Source organism: Enoplosus armatus, chromosome 9, assembly GCF_043641665.1.
Source record: "Enoplosus armatus isolate fEnoArm2 chromosome 9, fEnoArm2.hap1, whole genome shotgun sequence".
Lineage (NCBI taxonomy): Eukaryota > Metazoa > Chordata > Actinopteri > Centrarchiformes > Enoplosidae > Enoplosus > Enoplosus armatus.
This window is the reverse complement of record NC_092188.1, coordinates 21,572,501-21,594,747: the sequence shown is the minus strand read 5'-3', so window position 1 is coordinate 21,594,747 and position 22,247 is coordinate 21,572,501. Positions and strand designations below refer to the sequence as shown.

The following is a 22,247-nucleotide window of genomic DNA, read 5'->3' as shown; positions in this document are numbered from 1 at the left end:
ACGTTTCTTTATCACGTGTCACATCTGGCCGACGCTGAGAGGTTCTTGGTTCGAAACATTTCTGATGGGACATATTTAGACACATTTTGTGGACGCCTATTCCCCCACTGCTCCTCATGTCGGTGACAGGGGAGAGTAATCCTATACACAGGCTGCTATTGTGAAATGAGAAACTAGCCTCCTTCACTGCCAGAGACCAGATGCACCTCTCTCCCTCTCTCTCTCTCTCTCTCTCTCTCTCTCTCTGTCCTAATCTGTAAACGACTTAAAGGAGCCTTATCTCCGGGCTCTTCTGCTTCATTTCATGCTTGATTTACTTTAATTTGTCTGATAGGGCACAAGGATTTGGAAATGGCCCATCTTTCGGTGGAAAATGTTCTGATTTTTCTCCGGCATTGTTATGTGGAGGTTTTTGACTTTTCTCTCCCCCTCTCTCCCTCTCTCACTCCTCCTTCTCTTTCCTCCATCTCCATCTCTTTCCCACTCTCCCTCTTCCTCCCTCTCCCTCTCTCTTTCTTTCTCCATCATCTCTCTTTTTTTTTTCCCTTTAGGGGTGGGGTGGGGGTGATCTTGCTCCAGTGCAACAGTCTGTTTGAGTGCATTTAGATTCGAGCTAACACAGCAGAAACAAGTTTTCCATGAGGTGCGATTTTGTGATGGGCGACGGCAACACTGGAGTCGTGTTTGCCTTTCAGATCCACATTGGGCGCAGAGCAGCCGAGTGCTTCAAACCACAAAGATCTTATGTTTAAGTTAAGAGGCGACTGGCCCTCCAGTTTAGCAAGTGGGTGAGCGGCGGGTGCTGATAAAGTTGCTCTACAATGAGGGACAGGGACAGGCGACATGTCTACAGATGCCTCGAGTTCTTTCTCTGCTGGCGGAACTCAAGCACTCGCATGGCTGTCTGGCTGCTCCCGTCACCAAGACATTTTCCCCCCACTTCTATTTAGTGACTGAATGACAGTAGAGGCAGTGAGCTATGATTAGAGAAGCCCGTATCTTACCAGATCCTGAATAATCTCCATCCCCCTCCCACCAATGAGCAAGGCACAGAGGCGGCACAAAAAGCCAGAGAAAAAGAGGCGAGGAGAATGGGCCGCGCTGTCCTGTGTGTACAGAGATGTCATATAGTTCCACTGGCCTCCTCTGCACACTCAGTGTGGCCACAGAGAGGCAGAGGAAAAATCTAAATTCACTCGACTGGAGTCAGTCTGACTAATCTGAACAGTGGCAAGTCATAACCGAGGAGTATTTAACATTCAAATCTGTGGAGAGAGAGAAAAAAAAGGGATGATAAAAAAAGAAACCTCCCACGTGAATTGGAGGTCTGTATGAAACAATTAAAGTCATTCTCACGTAACGTGGTAACGTGTGATTTCAATTTCCCACACAAACTGACATGAAACGTCACTAACCACACCTCCAAACACAATGTGCATAAATACATGGCTAACCACACACACACACACACACAAACACACAGAGGAAGAAACAGGGAGACCATTGAAATTCATCTCACAGCCTGAATTTACTTAACTGCGGGTCTGCGCGCAGTGATAAACGGAGTGATGATCCGGCAACACGTCTTTATCCATGCTTTGCTTTAATTAACGGCGGCTTGTTTGTTGAAAAGATGATTAATATGCCAATGAAAATTGCATAATTGAATACCACAACACCCGCGCAATCAGGGAGGAACATGCCATTTTTTATTAACTTTTTATTATCATTATTATTACTATTATTTGGTATTTTAATTCACTTGACAAGCGGGCCCCACCCCCCACCACCCCTGAACAGAAAAAAAAAGAAAGAAGGGGGTGGAATTGGCGTGACCAGCGGGCCAAGCTGGGCCCAGCTGTTCATCACCAATGAGAGGCCTTCACAGGCGGGGTGGGGGGGTTCTGATATCAATACCTATCAGTGCGTGGGCTGTACATGAGTGTGTGTGTGTGTGTGTGAGAGAGAGAGAGAGAAAGAGTAGGGGGTTGGGGTTTTGGGAGAGATATGGCTCGGATGGGACTGAGTGCATTCCTATGGCCAAGTAATAATGTGAGGACACCAAACTCAATGAAGGTAAAAAGTCATGCATATGAAACTAAGCACTATCTGAAGCGCTTGCTTCCAGATTTTGAAAAAAAAAAAAAAAAGCCTTGCAAATTCATGCATGAAAAAGAACTACAAACCAAAGTCCCTCAAATACACTCTGTAGTTTTATTTAAAGAAAAAAAAAAGGCCAAAAGAAATGAAAATGTCCACACGCGAGTAAGTTTCAGTTGAGCAAACCAGAGTTTACCCAGCATTATATCCCCCTAGCGCTCGCATGCACGAGTGTCTCCATGTTAATGCTAAACACACACATCAAATATTCAGCCAATTACAATGATACCTCTTAGAAAAACGTGTGCAGCTACAGCGCCTGGGAGGGTAAGCACTGCAGAACAAACAATATTCCGAGAGCTAAAGAAAGACGCGACGGGTGTCAAGTCCCCGAGGGGCCAGAAACACCACCCAGCCACGCTTTAAGTCTGCTTCATATTTAGCAACAGCTCGTGTTTTTCTCCTCAATTCTTCCACTGGTTAATGTGAAATAGTAATCGCGGTGAAAAGATTGGCATTGTAAGTGGACACAAATTCTGCTGAAATCCGGACAAAATGGTTTGGAAGTGAATTATCTTATTAAGGGCATTCTCAGCGTGCCACATCCCACGTATCCACACAAAACTAGAACTGAATATAGTGACATCTTCCTCGGATGATAAGAACAGTGATTGCATTTTGCCCTATTTTAGATTATATAACTAACAACCATGAAGTTCCTTCATAAAGCCTCTTAGTATAGCGGATCAGTGACTAAATTTGCATCAAGGCGATGCAGCATAGGAGTACAGTGATTTGTCTAATCTCTTGTTGCATATTTCATCATTATAATCACACATTGTGAATTTGAGAAAGAGTGTGCGAGTGTGGCGGGTCGGGGGTTGGGGGGTGGGGGTGTGTGTGTGTGTGTGTGTGTGGGGGGGGGGTCTTGTCTGCACACAGGTGATGCATATAGTATAAAGCCTTCATCAGCAATCTCCTAAGAAATAAATGTATTTGGGAAAAGGCGGACAATGTTTACACATCGCACTTTGATTGCAATTTAATTTTACATCACTCAGGGCCCAGGACTCGCGGAGAGGCTGATGATGGACTTTCATCATCAGTATCAGCAATCTCGGTGTCATTCATGTTTTGTGAGACTTGTCAGAAGACTTTGAATAAACCCCTGGAGGAGCGAGATAAAAACCTTCCTTTTCTGAGAGAGAATTGCCATGATGCACGTCCAAATTTCTTGATTACAAGACGAAGCTTGGGGGGGGGGAATAAAACCTTGAATGAAAGCCTGCGCTGAAAGTTTTCAGTTTGCTGATATAACAGTCAAGTGTGTCTATAAGTCTACTTAAAACGCTTAGGTATCAGTGGAGACAGCTGCGACACCCTCGTCTTATGATTCTGTCGAGACAGTACACTATCAAACCTTTCATACCGTTCCCAAGCTACATTTCCGGTGACAAAAGCTTTGCGAAAGCCTCCTGAAGGATTCATCTATATCCTAATATTTCCAATCCAATTTAACTGGAGCAGCCGGAGTGGTCTGAGCACTAGTTTACCAATCTTTGCTTTCCAAGACTCTGTGTGCTGACGGCTTGAGGGGTTCAATCAATGGCGCTTTGATCTCGGCTGGAACCATAATTATTTAACATTGTTACAAGGATTTCTCTAATCCATCCTACCATTAAATCCCTTTTACACCCTCATCTTCTGCAGCCTAATCTGCATCTGGGTGCTCCGTTTGTCTCTCTCTCGCTCTCTCTCATTTCGGCTCGCCCCTCCTTCCTTGACGACACCCTGACTTTATAATGGACTTGGGTGCTGAGTTAGAAAATGCCTTGTTTACTGAGAGCAACCTGACTGAACTGTGCTCAAATGGACTGTCGCTGTGCAGGAATTTAGAAGTTTATTCGCTGTATTTGTACTGGAGTTTGGGTCGGTTTACTCTCAGTCCACTTTACTTTCAGCGCTGGAAAGCTTCTGTGACTAAAATGCAAAAGATATGAACATCATGAGCTGTCTATTACAATGAAACAGAGCTGAAGGTGAACTGCATCTTCTCAATAAAGACCCCATAACCTTCCACCTTCATTTCCTGTTCTTCCTCCAGAACAAGAAGTTTCTTTCGATGAACTGTGGGAATTCCAAAGTTCAACTGACTGATGCCCAAAAGGTTTAATCCCATCTGTTTATTTTGGTGATCGCTTTGACTCCCAACAAAAAGGGCCCACTGTCCTTTTGCAAATATTTGCGTGTCTGTGTTTCACCACGATATAAATAGCAGCACGGGCAAACTGCAAACATTTGTTGAGGCACCTGCCACAGTATCGTGGCCATCTGGTCCTCCAAATCTCCGAGCATGACATATGTGCATTAAACCTGAAATGGCTATTGTTTTTTTTTTTTTGGAGACTGGAAGAAGACGGATCGGCCACAGACCCTTCTGGGTTGGCTGGAGTCGAAACTGAGACTCGAGAGTTTTTACATCTGAGTGAAGCTGCGTTTTCAGCGTGTGCATGTTTGATGTCTTGAAAGGGGAAGGAAGGGGGATGAAAATGGATATCGTTTTTAAGGCGGGAAGGGTTGGGGGGGGGGTGTTCTCTTTGCTTGTGCCCCGTTTGTGTCTGACTGTCAGGTAGACTCTCAGATGGCCACTCCTTCAGCTGACCCCTGCCTCGCCCTGGCCGATGCCCAGCTGGCACCAGGAGCTGAGCAAGCTGGGCCACGCCGACCGTCAGGGACAGCCAAGAGAGGAGATTTGTGGACAAGGTGATCATATGGCTTCTGTTACCTCTCTGTGACACTCCTCGCCTCCTTCTGCATCTCCTCCTCCTTTGCTGTGTGCCTTATTTTTACGTGTGTTTGCTGCAATATCTCAGATCCTGATTGTGTATGATGCAAAGATCATTTACAACACGTCTTACAGTACAGCTTAACACTTTAGCTGCAGTCTAACAGCGACTGTAGCATTAGTCTGCAGGTACGTTTTTCTTTTTTATTGTTACTGATATCATTGCTGGAAAGCACCCCATTGTTTATGATTATGATTTTGTTTGTAACTTAAAGACCGAAATAAAGATCAATTTAATTAGATTGTCATTAAGGCTTGCATGTTGTTTTACATGTTGTCTCTAATGTTGTATGTGTTGAAGGGGCACTCCAACAACTATTATAATATTGTACTTCCATAAAGTTAGGGGACTTGCAAGAAAAAGGTATGGGTCAAGCCCCCCAAGTCCAACATTTCCCACAATGCAACTCAATTCTAGTTAAAGCCTACCTGTCTGCTAAATGCCCATGTCTCTCAAAGTTCCAGTTTGTATTGCAGACTTTCTGATCAACATTTGAAGTCTCCAAGCTCAAGTTGAAATAACCTAATAAACCTAATGATGACATAATCAGAGTTTTTTTTTTTGGAAAGCTCCCCCCAGAGTCAAAAAAGACATTATACATTAGACTGTTTTACAGGGTGAATGGCTGTGATGAGTAAACTGATGAACTGATTGATAAAATCAGTGGAGTGTCCCTTTAATAGGGTCGTATTCTGTACCTATCTGGCTAATACTTATACCAATAAATACATTACATGCAGCTTATATTCAGTTATTTATCTAATAAGCCAAACGTCGTTATATCCGGTGAACAACACGGACTGGAATACATGTCGTTTCTATAGTTAAAGGCCAGCCGACCTCTAGTCCTGCTTCAGATGTCCATTAGTTCATATTAGTTTATAAAAGTAGATGAACACATGTATGACTAAATACCACATGGAAACAAATGGCATTTTACAGGCTTAACACTTATAAGTAGAAAATGGCAGAGATCATAATTACAGCGCTCTTAATGAACCCTGGAATTTTTTTTTCATAAGGGGGTGTAGTTTACACGAGCAAGCATTTAGATAAGGCTGAGAACAAGTTCATTAGCAGAGTTTGCTAGCTAACACACACCATTCCCAATTAGCCTAGAGGAGAGCGAGAGTCGGAGAGAGAATGAGAGAGACAGAGTCAGATCCCTATCACCACCAGTCCATGAAAATGAATAGAACAGCATGACACGCTATCTCCCGAATCAGCGGCTGATTGCGAAACATCCGTGACGAGAAATGAACATGAGACAGAAGATCAGTGTGCAGATTCGCTTAAGGACATACTTGTCGAGACGAAGGGGAGAGAAAGGGAACTCGCTGGGTGTTCCACATCAGAGACCCGGCACTCTGAACAGCGGAGGAGAGGCAGCTATCAGATTAATAGTGAGTCATTCTGCGCCGTTTCTCCGCTGTTCCAGACAGAAAGACAATCAAGAGAACACGGGGCAATCGCGGACAGCACTTGACACGAGTTACTAAAGTGGAGATGAAATGCGGGGGACAAAAAAAAAGTTCAATTAAAGGATGTAGATTGTAAAGGCTTTTGTTGTTACTCAGCAAAAGGGAAACGGTATGGAGGTGCTTCAATGGAATCACCAAAGCAGGTGGGCATGTACTGAGTTAGCCCACCTCATTAAAAGGCTTCACTCTCTTTTTATGTAACGGCCATTACACATCCCATTCAGATGCACACGCGGAGTGATTAAAAATTATCTGTTGGTGATCATAATCACACCTGCTTAAACTTAAGCCAAAGAATAACAAAGAACTTTTGAATGCCGAAACCATCGGAACATTTACAAAGAGATTAAAGGGTAGACAGTCTCAAACTAAATAAATTTGCTTTTAATCGCTTTGAACAGGAAGTCATGTCATTTCAAACGTGCCTATCTGATTGTCTGATTCCCCCTCTTTATTCAAATTATAACATGCCCATCTGACTTTTCCAGCACAATGGGAAAAATTAAAAAGGGAAATGACCTTTCATGGCAGCCATGATGGGAGAGTGAATGGCATTATTATGCGCCAAGATTAATTTCTGCCCACTCTGTGCTGCCCATTGAGAAAACAGAGGGGCACGACTGCCTCAGTGGAAGTCGCTCACTAATTGGTTGGTATATCATAGAGATGTCGAGAAAGTTACATCGGTGGTAACATGAATTCATTGGTTTTTCTTTGACAGACCCGGCTTGATTGTATACAGTACATGAAAGCATGTTACTTTAGGTTGGATGCAGCCATGTGCTAAGTGCCATTTTGCAGTTGGTAATACAGCAGAGATTAGGACACGGTGTCGAAGTCTTCAAACTGGATGTCACTTGATAACTCCGAACCACTCGGGCTGTGGTTGAGTAAAACATGAAATGGGCATCACGTCTCACATCACCTCCTCTGCCGTTCAGCCGTCCTCGCTCTATGCAAGAGACACTTTACTCCCATAAAACTCAAGCCTCCCTCCTCTCTCTCTCTCTCTCTCTCTCTCTCTCTCTCTCTCGGCTGCCTGTCCAGCAGTGTGTTTCCGAGCCTCTAATTCTCATTCTGATGGCTAAGTAGAAGGGGGAAGGATAATTACAGTCAGTCATACATCTAGTCATGCTACATCCATCCTTCCTTTTCAAAGCAGTATTTTTAAGCTCAGCATTTTCTCGCCCCAAAAGGGGCCTTTTCCCCACATGTGATGCCTTCTTTTTGTCATGGCCCCCATAGTTCTGAGCTGACCCCCTCAGCCCTGTCTCCTGACTGATCACAGTGATGGTTTATTACTGTCGTCCCAGCGTTCTTATCTTTAGCCAGCAATGCTCATTTCCTTCCCCAGATTTAAATGCAAATGTGAAATTTAATGATAAATGCATTATCTGATAGGTGCGATAACACTGATTCACTGTCAGTATAAAATACACACCCCGGGGGGCTTCGAGCTAGCAAGCACAACTTGCCCAAATCCACTTTTTTCTCTCTCTCCTCTTTTTTTTCTCTCTCTCTCTTTTCTTTTCTTTTTTTTTTTTTTACAAACGCATGTACCTGCAATAAATTCTTGAGGTCATTTTATGCATTAAAAGGAATCATATTTTGTGTGTTCAGCAGTGTGGGTGCAGGCTATTGCTGAGCAGTGATTGCTGTGCAACTATCTTGTTCAATGTATTATCCATCACTTTGATGAAGTTACTTTTAGTAAAAGCGCAAAGCAAGATGTGTTGAAAACTCATCAAAAAAGCTACATGTGCATTGCATTATAGATTTCTTTAAAAAAAAACAAAAAACCAAACCTGCTCTTTAGAGCAAGAAATTGTTGGTAATATAATGTACTGTTACCTGAATGGTGGGTGCACATTCAGTTAAAGCAGCTTGTTGTGTAGCATGCAGACTTCAGTAAGCTTTCTTACTCTTGAACCAGTGTCTGCAAATATCCTGTTGCTCCTTTTTGCCAAAACCTTACCTAAAACTATGCAACATGCATCGCAGTTTAGTTGCACTAACTTTGTCAGATGGCCCTAAGAGGCTATCTAGGGAAGTGATATGAAGGCTTTTCTTACTTGGACCGTCCCATTCGTCTGGTCCCACGGCAGTATGCCTGGTCTTCTCGCCCTGCCCGTCCATCTCAGACTCTCCTGCTTCTCGGTTGCCATCTTCCCCTCCTGCAAGGCAGAATAAAAATTGAAGTCCCATAAAACACACAATACACTCAATCCAAACGTAGTGCTCGACACCTAATTTAATTAAGTTCTGCATTATGGACTGTGCTGCCCCTCCGAAGGGTAGATTCATAGGACTTTGGATAGTATCCCAGAAAGAATCATTTGGGTTTTATAACTCTTTCCTCTAATATTTGCCACCATCTGAAGTCATGTGAGCTATTGTCATTGTGTGTGCTGCTGTGTATATATATAGTTCTGTATATGTACATTTGCTGTGAGCTCACCGGGTCCAGCTGCATACTTTTATGTAAAAGGAGTTCCCATGAGTGCTCGCAGGAACAAGAGGAAGCCCCGTGGAACAGGAAGGAAAGCAATGTGTGGGAGAGAGGTGGCTATTTATTACTGTTTGATCTATTGTGGAGCGAGCTAGAATGTGTGTTATAGGATGTAGGGCTGATTTACAGTCTCGGGGCTCACACAGACCATGCTAAGGGATATTTGGGTATCTCTCTCCAAGGTGTAAGTGCTTAAAGACCTTGTTAAACAGACTCCGCCTCTGAGTGCGCAGCGGTAACACGGACGGGGACGCTTGTCGATGCACTTACTGTAAGAAAATCTATCTTTGCGTGTCTACGGTAAGCACAGTTTGTACTCAAAGTTTATAGGCACATAAATCAGTGCTTAGTAGGTGCCCCTAGTGTGGTGCTCTGAATAAATCCAATGTGGCTGACACAGTGGTTGCACTGTGTCTCTCCAAACTTGGGCAAGTGAGAGCAAACCTGCTCGGGGCATGTAGTGGTAGTTGATAGTTTGTGGAGGAACATTTCTCCCACTTTTGTCACCATATCGTTTTCATCCCTTTGATGTTTTAAACCCAATAGTGAACGGTCAAGGACAGGCCTGGATTACTACAATGGATTACTACACTTCATCCACTCAACAAGGGGAAAAGGGATGGATATGTAGATTTAAATGTGAATATATCCGGACGACAAAGACAATAGTTAAGATGTGGCTTACACGCCATGTAATAAAATAATACCTATCACCAAATTCGACAGGACATGTATACATGTTGTTGTCACATGGTTGTTTACCACATCTGTATCAGATCCCCCCCCCCCACAGCTCCCAAAAAGCATTTTCAGAGTGTTAGTTATCACACTTCCAGCGACAACTGCCACGGGACACACACTACTTCACTCCAGCGCCGTCCGTCCTCAGGTTAATCTCCAGATCGAGCACACACACCATGCTTGTTTAGCTTTTTTTTTTTTTTTTTTTTGACGTGGCTCACTTCAAAGAAGGTAGCAAACATTGCCAAAAGGATGTCAGCTTTCTGCCGTGCGCTAAAAGAGGAGATGTATATGAAGAAAAAAAAAAAAAAAGGATACTGAAGGGAAGTCTGCAGAGATGTCCTACTTACAGTACATGAGGTCATTATGACCCAGTTTTGCTTATGCAAGTGTCTGCTTGGGCTGGCGATTTCTCCCCCCCCCAGCACTCCTTCCCTCTCCCAGTATATTATCAGGGAGCCCACTCAACTAAATTCCCCCCACTATTTATTGTTGGGCCTGGAGAACCTCTTTAGCATACTAGGCCCGTATTATGACGAGGATAACAAAGGCGCATATCAACAGTTCCTTCCAATGGAGCGGAGTTTAAAAAAAAGCTGGCGAGATAACATTAAAGGCACTACCTTGATCTCAGGCGAACATGTTAAGCCCTGTAACGAAACGTATTGGAAGTGTTTAATTACAGCCCGGGAAATGAAGCTACAAGATGATTCCTTAATTAAGCAGTGATTAAGGATTTTCTGCCTTCTATCTAACACAGTTTGCAATGCATTTTAAACACAATCACCCGGGCAACCTCACAGGGAACAATGTCATAGGGCTTTGATGAAGTTTCCTGCGCAAAATGTCACTAGGAAAAAGCACAGCAGAGGAGAAGAAGTGCTGCAGCAGCACTCCTTTGCTTACAGTAAGGGTTGATGAAACCTGGAATACAGACGAATATGGAGACCCATTTTTATGGTTTCAAACGACACAGGGATTTTGACCTTTCTGATATAGAAATAGATTGATTGAGGCGCTCCATTTCATTCATAGAGGTCCACCATAAGTAATAGAGACGCTGCCTTGTTTCATCATTTGAATTGAAACCCTCCGCTGTCTTATCAAGGGAGACAGATTGTCAATGATCATCCTCCTACATTATCGCCTGGATCATAATTTACATCTGGCTTAGGTTCCTTTCCCTGCGCAATCAAATGGAGATACTTAAGGTTGTGTGAGAGAAGGCTGAACAAGAACAGAAGGGACGGGGAGGGCCGGGGAGGGCTGGGGAGGCGAGGCGGCCTGCTGAGTGCAGGGTTGGCGGGCATGCAAGAGGAGCCAGTGAGCTGTTAAAATCAGCCCTATCGCCGCTCTATCAAAGGACAGCTCTCTAGCCAAATTGCAGTCACACGCAGCGTGCTATGCATTCAGGTCAATAAGCTTATAGGCGATTTACACACACAGTTCCTGGAGCAAGGTAGCAACAAAGTCATATTGGCTTTTTCTCTCCCTTTTAGCATTGTCTCTGTCAAGGAAGCCCTTGAAAATGTCAATCTCTCGTGTGCGACTTTAAGGAGCTCAGAGCACTCTAATCCTGGCCACTGAGTCTAGAGACAGGTCGCAATTTCTGCAAAATGGAGTATAAGTATTTTTAAGTCTCCATATGGGATTGCACAGTTCTATATGCTACTGAATTCTAGGCTCGATGACTTTAACCCACTGCCACTTTTCTAAACCCATCACAATCTTGCTAGTGTTGGAGCCTGGCAATGATTTTTCAGAATGTAATATCACGGGTGGGGGTGCCCGCTCTCCCCCCAGCAGTGGTAGTGCTAGTCATTTGATATTGCATATTTGGTTGTTGATGCAGATTATGCTGCAACAGATAAAGTCAATTCCAGGAAGCAACCTCTTTCACCAAAGTCAAGCATAGCTGTAAGACTTCCCTGCTATCTGAAAAATAGGTTTGAATTGCATGCAATTTGTGGCGGGCAGAGCACTCCAATGGAGGGAGGCTATTAGTGAAATGCCTTGCCACTGTCTCTTTAAATGCCAATAAATTCCCATCATTACAGAATCTGGCAGTTTTCCTCCCTGTCTGCAGCCTGGGTCTTTATCTCGCTCTGCCTCAGTCTCTGAGCATGTAGATCTGGCCCAGTTAGATTGTCATACTTAACAAACATTAATGATTAATTTCCTCCACTGAGTCAAATGGGGCTAAAGGGATGACTCGATTCATCTTATCGCACCACAAATTAGCATTTCTCCATATTCTCCAGCATCAACTGTGCATTAAAATTCCACATTTACCATTCTGGGCACTGGCAGCTGTGGCGAAAGTGCCAAGGAGATCTTCCTCCTGCGTTGCTGGAGATTCTGATTACTCCTGTGTTACACAAAGAGGGGCATAATTAATTCTGCCACTTTCTGTTTGTTACTGTACGTCTCTGACCGCTGCAAGTCAAATTACTCGCCGAGAGGTTATTTGAAGGGTCAAGGTGGGTTTGTTGTTTGCTATGTTAAGTCCTGTGTGTGTGCAGTCCTGAGCTTTCACTCTTCACTTCCGCTGCGATAAAACGTCTCTGCCTACATTATAATTTTTGTCATTTGAGGAGAACGGTGCAGCAGAGTGCGAAATGTTCACATTTAGCCTTGCTTGATGTATCCGGACACATAAACACTCACAGCAGCATCAGAATCAAGCAGTTTGAGCCGCAAAAAAAAAAACGAAACAAAAAAAAACAAACATGTAATACCACTTCACAAGAAGGTGTTTCACATTGAGGAAATGAGACGCACGAAAATGACATGTAAATTTACTGTCAGAGCTAACTAAGGAAGTCATTTGTCATCAGGCAACACTTGGAACGCACAAAGGGAACAGCTTGTGGCAACACCCTGTGCTGAACTTCACAGATAGCCAACAATAAAAGAGGGGGTAGAACAGCAAGGTGAAATTTCACAATTTCAGTAAAAAAAGATGCCACTCAGTGTATATAAAAGAGGTATCTTTCTTACAATTATGGAGCCAGGTGTGTCAATAGAGTATAAATCTTGGCTGTGAAGTCAGCGTGTTCAACTGTGGGCCCTTCACAAGCAGAGCTCCATAAATGTGAAATTGACCGAGCAGGAGAAGTTGTTTGAGGTAAGATTCTGTTTAAATCGCAGGGAAAGCCAAGGTTATTTCTTTAGATATGTGGCTTTTTTTTTTTTCTCACAGAGCTCTCGATAGGTAGGCAGACCCCCTCTAATTCCATGTATATTAAAATACTGTTCCTTCTCTCTGGGGCTCTGCTATTCTACCACGCTGCTTCATTTCACACCCATGTGTGTCGCTTCAGTAACATTATGTGTATTCGTTCTTCGTTCATTTAACGGTTTAACGATGGCTGCTACAACTATAACTGTAATTTCCTTTATTACTGATCATATTAATGAGCGGTTTCCAACCCCCCTTAATTGTTGCAACATAAACATGAGGGGTGGTGGAAGGAGTCCTTTTCTTAAGTAAAAGTAGTAAAACCACAGTACAAAAAATAGTCTGCTACAAGTAAAAGTCCTTCATTCAAAATGTAAAGTATTGTACTATCAAGTATCAAGTATAATAATACTTTAATCAAGTATCATTAAAGTACTATCATCAAAATATGCTTAAAGTAACATGGATTGACATGTCAGCAGCATTTTAATGTTGTAGTTGGTCTAGATGGGGCTAATTCTAGCTACTTTATGTATGTGTAGTTAGTTTAATCTATAAAAATGCATCATGTAGTATTTGTTGATTTTGTATCCAAAATCTGAACCTGCACAGTAGTAACAGCAGTATATTTCCCTCTGAAATGAAATAAAAAGTACCACAAAATGGAAGTACTCAGGTAAAGTGCTTAAGTACAGTATTTGGGTTGCTCTCCACTGCTGAGGGGCCACAAGATGACTAACAGAGAGGAAGGCCAAAAGAAACTGTTACACAAAGTTTAATCATGTAATTGTTTTCTCGTGGATTACTGGAGAGATTCACCTCTAGAAGTGTTTCTTGTTGTTGAACTGGTCACAACCCACGGACATATGCAACTAATGACTAGGGCAGCAAGCACGTATCAGCAGCACAGAATAGCTTGTGTTGAAGGTCAGGTTAGACACCACTGATATAGATAATACAACAGGGGCTTTGGAGGAACATGTATTGGGATATGTCACTTCAGCTGAAAACACAATGTACTCACAGTTTAGCATCAGTGAGATTTCACGTTTAGGTTGCACAAGTCAAGGCTAACAGGCCTCGGTGCATCCACGAAAGCACCAAAAACCATAGACAGAGCCGTGACACCATCAACTAATCAGGTTACAGAGTCAACCATCACCCAGTTTAGAGGTTCCCAAGCCTCAGACCAAGATGGGACGTCAAGGTGCTCCATGCACTTATCTGGGGAGTCCCTTTTTCTGCAAGGGTAAGGCAAATGGCTGAGTCTTTGGTGGCATTCAACTTCTTGACCTTTGCGCCTTTAAGCGGCTTTGCTACTTCACCGCACTCTGATCAAAGTTAATAAGTGCTTCATATGTTAATGAAAATTGGTACTCCTCTTTGTGTTCCTACAGCTTTTTAATACCTATTATAGACTGAAACTTTTAATGGAGGTTTTAGGTCCCCCTGACAAGCCCATTTCAGAGAGTGACTACACAGATACAAGGCTAAGCTAAGACCAGAGAGTCACTGCTCAGTGGAGGAACCTTACACGGGAGACCTTATTCTCCGGGAAGCAGCAGAAGATAAAGGCCATGGGATGAGTGGCTGCTTTAAAACCCACGTTCAAGTCCGCACAGGGCTAATTACAGCACGCCATCACATTTGAGAGGGTTTAGTTAATCAAGGGGGCTCTCTTTTTCCTCCTATAGTCGAGGAATAACACACTTAAACCATTTAATGCCGCCAGGATTGCGTCCTGTTTAATTCACGGCAGTTTCACATAAGTGGGGTAAATTTAAGCCACGCCGACATTAGTTTTAAATAGATCTAATTGAGGAACGGATCATGGGGAAAATGGCTACACCTGATGATTGCACAGAACTTGCCATGAGGAAAAAGGAAATTTGGATAGTACATCATTTGGGTCTTAGGAGGCAATGGGAGACTTAGCTACTGTAAGCTTAGATAGCAAAGTAATAAAAAAAAAAATCTGACTGGTAAGGCTTGTGTATGACAAGGAACAGATTACAAGTGTCCCCAAAAAGTAGCATTTGACATTTGGGATTACTATTTAGTGTTGACTTCATTCATAAACACGAAAAGGAGATTTGAGGCCCAGTTCCTCACACGGTTTTATCCGAAACAATGGAAATATCAAACAGCTCTGACAAGGTTCTTTGAAGATTTTTTTAGAAGTTGTACTTTTTTTTTTTTTCCCTAGCTGCAGCCACCAGTGTGTACTGCGCCATCTATTTCATAGCTACTGGGTTATTACAAGACCATACATTCTACTTTGAAGTACGCGCAAGGAGACATTACGACAGAGACAAAGGGTGAAGCAAACGAGGCGTCGCTGGTAATTGCAATTTCCGAACAATTGTGCCGTTCAACTTTTCCCGGAGAACAAAAGGAAAACATTATTGATACGATTACTGGGGCATAGCCTACCTGAAACATGAAAGATTTATTTTTTCTCCAGTAATGTAATCCCACGAGGCACATCAGTTTAGAAGTGTGAAGAAATAATTCTAAACAATTTCCCCTTTGAAAGGAGAAGGAAGAGGCAGACATTCAAAGCATTGGTTCTTCATTAAAAAGTCAAATTTATGGCATCCGTGCGCCAGTAAGAATGGGGACACCTGGGGTAGTGAAAGCCACGCGACCGGGGGGTAGGAAGGGGTGGGGGTGGGGGTGGGGGGGGTATGAGGCGGGACAAGTCTGTCATCTTCACACTGTAACCTGGAGCAGACCACAAATTAGCTCCTGTGATGGCAAGGTGTGACCGAAATGAAACAAACATACAAAGAAGCAATCTAATTGAATTGGAGTTCAAAGAGGACTCGGGCGCATTTGGCGATGCTGAGGCGCTTTATAGTGCTGGACCTCCGAGCAGTAGCAGGTGCTGCTGAGTGTTCGCAGAGCTTTAGCGCCGACTCAAAGGGAAGTGCTACGCTCTCCAGTGCATTGGTGTACCGTAGCACACCTTCACAGCACTATCACAGAGGGAGAGCCAGTGTGGCCGATGCCATCTCTCTCTCAGATCAAACCACTGCTCTTGGGTGGATTGCTGGGATCAAATATCAAAATGGATAGTTTCATTTCGAGGCAGTGATGCGGGAGAAATTCTCGTGCAGATACAAGTTCTGCCAGGTTTGATTCGAACATGTTGAGGAATTTTATTAGACGCCATTGGCAGGAGTTTAACTTATTTTTGATGCTTGGCACAAGGGTGGCTCAAACATATTGTCTCAGATTAGGTATTAAAAAGAGCCCTGTGCACTGCTTCTGAAGAGCGGCTTTTGGAGTCGTGGTTAAGACCACGTAAACGGTTCTCACCTTTGTTGCAGAAGTACTCCATGTCTTCACAGCTCATGTTCTCGGTCTCAAACTCGGCAGAGAAGTTCTCCTCCACCGAGAACTCGTCTTTGGCCAAGAGCTCGTTCTCCTCAGAGACGCACTCCTCCTCCTCTTCCTCCAGGCCATCCTCCAGAGGACCTGAGGGAACACACACACACACACACACACACACACACACACACACACAAACACATACACACAAGGGAGATGTTCAGCAGTTTCATCACATCCTTCAGGCTCTCAAAAAAAAAACCTCTGCCTCTCCTTGTTTCTTTTGTTGAGATACTACGAATGCAGATGCAACTCAGTGCGCAGCACAGCGCTGTACTGTCTTTACTCTGCATGCTCAGACATTCAGTGTAGACAAAGATAAGGCCATGTTAATAAAGAATATTATTTTACCATAATATTTCACAAAGGTCCTTCCATTATAGCTATTGAAAAAGCCCTTTGAGACTGTGTGCTTTCTGAAAAACAAGCTGACAAGCAGCCAAGGTGAGCGTTGATTTTAATCCCGCTACCTGCAAAACAAAACCTCACGCAGACGGAGGGGAAGAGGGGGAAAAAAAAGTTCCTTTCCAGACTTTTCATACAGGCATCAGCATGGGAGGAGGAAAGAAAATACTTTTATTAATTTGTTAGCCTTATCACAGGGTACAATGTTGATTTTCCATTTACATTCCATGCCTCCGGGTAATACACCAGTGCAATCTTAAAGGAGACACTTTTCCGTGTGATTAATGTTTTCCCCCCTCTGTGCAATATTATTTCTTTAAATCTAAATGATTTCAGAGTTTTGCTTGTAGCTGTACATCTCTTTTGGTATTTGCATATTACCATTTTGCTTCAATCAAGGGCGTTGATGGAATTACTGTACTGCTACCTGAATTGTATTAGCTCTGAAAAACATCTCACCTGGCATTTGAATGTTATTAAGATAATGTGCATCTTGCACACCTCTCCTCCCCACCACAACATGTCTCCAGTGTCTGCACGCAAATTACCATAGCAAAGAAGTGATGGAACACTTCAAGTTTAAGGTTAGTTTATATTTGAAATGACACACTCCAAGCAAGAAACCTGCATCATTTTCATAAAAAAAAAAAAATAATAATAATAAAAAAAATCTCCTTCTCGAGCTGTGTTGAAACTGAATAATCATATCAAAAGTGCTGCCATCACTGCCTGCTAGATGTGGATGCTGTCTCCCTTTCTGCCTGTCACACATGAGCTGTGTTGCAGCCTCTTGTGCATCATCCCGAAGCTCAAACAGAGTGCCCTGATATCCTCTCGACACCTTTCGATGTGTTTGTTCTATTGTAGTGGGAGTGAGCCCCTCAGCTTTAATAAAGCAATAATTTCAGTTCAGAAAAGTGGGGCTGGTGTGCCTCTCCTGTTTCTCTTTCTTCCTGTACCGAGCTTCATAAAAGACCCCCCTGATGTCCACAAACTGCTTGCTCTTTTCATTAGTCTTATAAATTACTCCTTTGTAGAGGCCTACATCTGCAGGAGCCCAGGACATGAAAAGAATTAGCACACAGATCTCTAATAGACACTGCGGAGGCAGAGTGCTGCTTTTAAATTAGGATACAGTTTTATGATCTTATCTGATGCCTTCTGCTGATTCGCTGAGGAGTGAAGTGAGGCGTGAAGTGACTCGATGAGTCTACCATCGCTTAGGATGATACTGAGAGATAAATATCGCAGTATCAAGGGGAGATTGTATGACTGGCGTTAAAAGCTCCTGCCAAGGCAATTGAAGACAGTGTGAAAGAAAGCGGGGAAATACATTTCTATACACACACTCTGTACACATTCCATTACACAGCTGAATAAGAACTGTGTGTACAACTAAACGATTCTTCCTCTGTTGCCGGCAAATACAGCAGCACCATTGCACCATAGAAAATAGACCTACAGTGTTGCGCGATAATAAGGGTAAAGGGAGATTAAAGATAAACTTCATGGTCAATAAGACACAAAGATTAGGTAGATAAGATGAGATAGAATTGAGGTTTAATAGACTCGGAATAAGGGCATCTCACTTCCCCACTCCAACAGATAGTAACTAAATGGAGCATTTTCAAACTGATAGAGATACTGGAGGCCTTGCTGAATATGGAAAAATGAAATACTCCACCCAGTCAGAGACATTAGAGGGGGTCTGATGGCTACTTCTTGGGGGCTGCGTAGATTACCAAAGTTTGTGCGCATTCTCACATGTTTAGTTTATTATACAGTATTCATTGCATGGAGAGACCTGAAATTATTTCAGAGACAGCAATGATAAGAATAATGACTTTCTAAACGACTAGCACCACACTCCTAACTCATTTTCTGATAGTGGCTATATTTAGTTGTGTACTGTTTAAAATCCTGTCACATTCACTGTGTGACCCACGCTTGTTGGTGCATTTCTATAGGGTCTGCTGACGAACTGGGCCGGAGGAGCGTCTGCCGCTTCACCCTCTTATCAGGCCTCCTCTGGAGTTCAGATGGCCGAACGACACGGCGGACAGAGCGCCTGCGTATTCGCGTCGCCACAGAGAACAACACAGCCCGCGCTAAAATGGTGCGCTCATTACAACAGACATGAAAAAGGCAAGCAGTTTCACATGAGAGGTGATCTCGGATTTAAACACCCAGAAGAAACCGTGTTTTGGAAGCTTACTTGGAAATCGTTTGTAAATCTATGCGGCGTCTTTCACGTGTTGCCTACGTCTTGTCCTTGCAATGTAACCTGGATACCGTGCTTTGCTCCATTTGGGTGTTTTAAACTATTATACTGTTTTGAAAAGAAAAACCAAAACAAGACACCCATCAGTTACATTTCTAAAACCCCATTTTCAAAACCACACAAAAACAAATGTAATGTTAATGCAATTCATTAGCCGGTCAACAAAAAGTAAATCAACCATAATTCTAATAACTGATATAATAAAATAATGTAATTTATACAGCGGAAAGGCCAAGCATTCAATGCTTTTCTCTATTTGTATCATTTTAACTTGAATATCTTTGGGTTTTGGACGCTCTCAGAAATTGTGATGGGCATTTTTTTTTGTGTCATCAACTTGGAACCCCAAGGATTCCTAAATAAATCTGTTTCTGTTACACAAAATGATTTTTTTTTTTCTCAGATTTTTGCTTTTTTTTACTTTACACCTTTTCAGGCCTCTAACAGTCCTCTAGATTGAACAACCTGAGAGGTCATAACATGTGAAGAGTCTGACGAGACTTGGCTTCATTTTAAGGGCTAAAAAGCCAAAAAGGTTGGAAACCACTCGACAAAACAATGAATCAATTAATGAAGAGAATAATTATTAGTTGCACTCCTACAATAATGGTCTTTCCCCTCAAGTCTGACAGCTGTTCTGGTCAGACTTCCACGTGCTAATTCATGAGCTTTACTTTCTAGAGAAAAGGCTTGGTTTGCTAAAATCATCCTGGCACAAAGACTCATATCTGCTCAATTTTAAGAGGATGTTTTAGGAAACTGCTCCCTGTCTGAACTTCCTCTCAATCAGGGTCAGTGTCCAGGTATCCCTGCACCCCCGCAGCCCTGTCATCCACACCCTCCGCCCTGAACTGTATCATCCGCATTCATCAGACTCTTCCTCTGCCGACTCGAGAGAGAAATCTCAGCCCTGTTCAAACAGTCATGCAGCAGGAGCAGCAGGCAGGAGCAGCCAATGCTAATAGAGACATTGGTAGCTGAATGCAAGCTTGATCACAGTGGCTCTTTTGTTCATGGCATGGCCTCTGTCTGATAGGGATCGGCCATGCGGAGTGGAGCTCCGGAGAGGGATATGGTAATGCCCCCGCTGAGTCTATAAAATGGGGTGATACTCTGAGACCATATGATGGACAGAGGATTAATGAGTCACAGAGGAAGGGGACCAGGGAAGAGAGTACGGACAGAGGTGGTGGAATGGGCCTATCTTTCAGGAAAAAACACTCGCTACACGAGTCTGTGCCTCAGTGGGCTAAAACAGAAAATGGAAACACACAGATGTGCCAACCTTGCCTCGGAAACTCGCTCTTAAAAAAAAAAAAAGAGGAGCTCTCAACAAATATGTGTTTGTGCAAAACTGTATGAGTGACTGGTAATTTCATGGCCCGCTTTTTCAGCCCCTTCCGCAATGTGGGGAGCTTGTGGCCGGGCTGTGATAGCGATACCTCACATTATCAGCAGGCTCCACAGTGTGATGTGTGGATCACAAACCCAGCCTCCTCTATAGCTCCCTAATTAGAGGTGAGGTAATTGAATCTGACAGAACAAAGCGGCAGATCTCTATAAGCATGGAAATCATTTTTTGCTCCCACCTATACAGTTTTTCATCCAAAAGGTCCATTGAAAATGTGTCCAAGCTGGCCTGGGGATAAAACGTAGCACCTGAGACTAAACATGAATGCATAATGCAGCCCTAAAATCCAACAGGGCCACACGGCTCAAACCTCTGCCAACTCCGCTCCCCGCGACTGGCCCTTTGTGCCGACGCTGATACTGGGCCTTCCTCACTTGCAGGTGAACACACACATGCTCCGCAGGACTCTTCAAACTTCTGCGGGGGAGGAAATATAGACTTTGTCTCAAGTTGCAAGTAGCTGTGCGCTGCGAGCCAGGTAGACTTAGACACACATTCATGTTTACCTCCACAGCTGGGGGGGGGTTTGGGGGGGGGGCGGTGGATTAACACTCCCTCTCTGACAGAAAAGTATGAAAATAGAAAAAACAATTTCGTCTCATCTTGCACGAGGGGCTGTGAAGGCTGAGGGGGAGAAGAGGAAGAGAAGGAGGAGAGAGTGGAGGGAGGCAAGGAGAGACTGGGGGCCATACTCTCTCCTCAGCTCTAATGACCTTTGGGAAGCAGAGGGCTCCCTCAGCCTTGGAGGAGACTTAGTGTATATGTTACAGGGCTCAAGCCTCTAATTTAATCCTTGATCACTGTAATGAAATAGATACCATTTATGCAACTCTTAATAGCTTAATGTGCTACAGGAACCCTCAAAGGAGTTTTTTTATTTCAAACGTCTTTTTTCTTACTGCGTAAATGTTATAAAAAAGAAAACCAAGTTGTACACTGTGATCAAACTAAATGTGGAGCGAATGCTGTAACACAAGTCAAAAGTAAATTACCATTTGTATATTGTCTGTGAATGGCTGCTTGCGTGTAAGTGTGTGTGTGTGTGTGTGTGTGTGTGTGTGTGTGCTGGGAGGAGCGTGGAACAGCTTCAGTGGAGACTGATGTGTTCTCAGAGCTGCCGTCTGTGACCAAGAATAAGCAATCGTATTGTTTAACTTGATTTTCCGGTTGCTAAGCAATGTAATTCTCGTGATTAGAAATGGCTGCCTTCCTAAATTCGGGCACTTACAATCAACAGTCAACAAACTGCTTGAAAACTCAGCATCCAAACGCTTGTCTGGAAATTGTGGTGAGACGGAGGGAGGGCGGGTTCATCGGCGGGGGGAATAAATGTATTCATATCCTTGTAAAAAATAACACACACACACATATGAACACACACACTCTTCTGTGAGGCTGCAGCGCTCGAGATGACAAGGCAATCTGATGACATCATGCATCTAGCTAAGTTTACATTACTGTACATTTATGCTTCATGCAGTGCGACTGAGGCACACCCATCGGCTGGGAAAAAGTATCGCTGTCTGTGTGTTCCTCATCGCAGCTTGTGAAAGTGTTACCCAGATGCTGAATAATATTATTCCTCACAGACAGACATTTATTTTTGCTCACATTTCTCAAATACTGTTAACATAACTCCAGTCGAGTATCTTATTCCAATCAGACACAACGTTGGATTCCGGCATGTTTGCAGAGTTGCTAAGTTCTGTGTTGTCGCGCCCAGTGTTTCTGTCTGGACTGTTGAAGGGGAATAACACGCTCTTACTTCTTTATCCAATGAATTTGAATTGGAATGGCATGAAAACATGCTGGCATTTGACTATGCCATTAAAATGCTGGAGGCACCTCTGAGCGTGCCCGAGGGCTTCAGCAGATGCCAGCCAGTTTCTCTGTGGAGTT

General features: G+C 43.4%; 1 protein-coding gene across 1 annotated transcript in view; it reads right to left on the bottom strand.

Moving 5' to 3' along the window:
- The window catches only part of zfpm2a (zinc finger protein, FOG family member 2a), an 83,446-nt gene extending 66,561 nt beyond the window's left edge, over positions 1-16,885 (bottom strand). Inside the window, exons 1-3 of the mRNA XM_070911917.1 lie at positions 16,879-16,885; positions 16,180-16,338; positions 8,500-8,601 (exon numbers count right to left, since the gene is read on the bottom strand). Of these exons, the coding sequence (XP_070768018.1) occupies positions 8,500-8,601; positions 16,180-16,338; positions 16,879-16,885 (268 nt within the window). The remainder of the gene's footprint in view (positions 1-8,499; positions 8,602-16,179; positions 16,339-16,878) is intronic.
- Between the last annotated feature and the right edge of the window lie 5,362 nt (positions 16,886-22,247).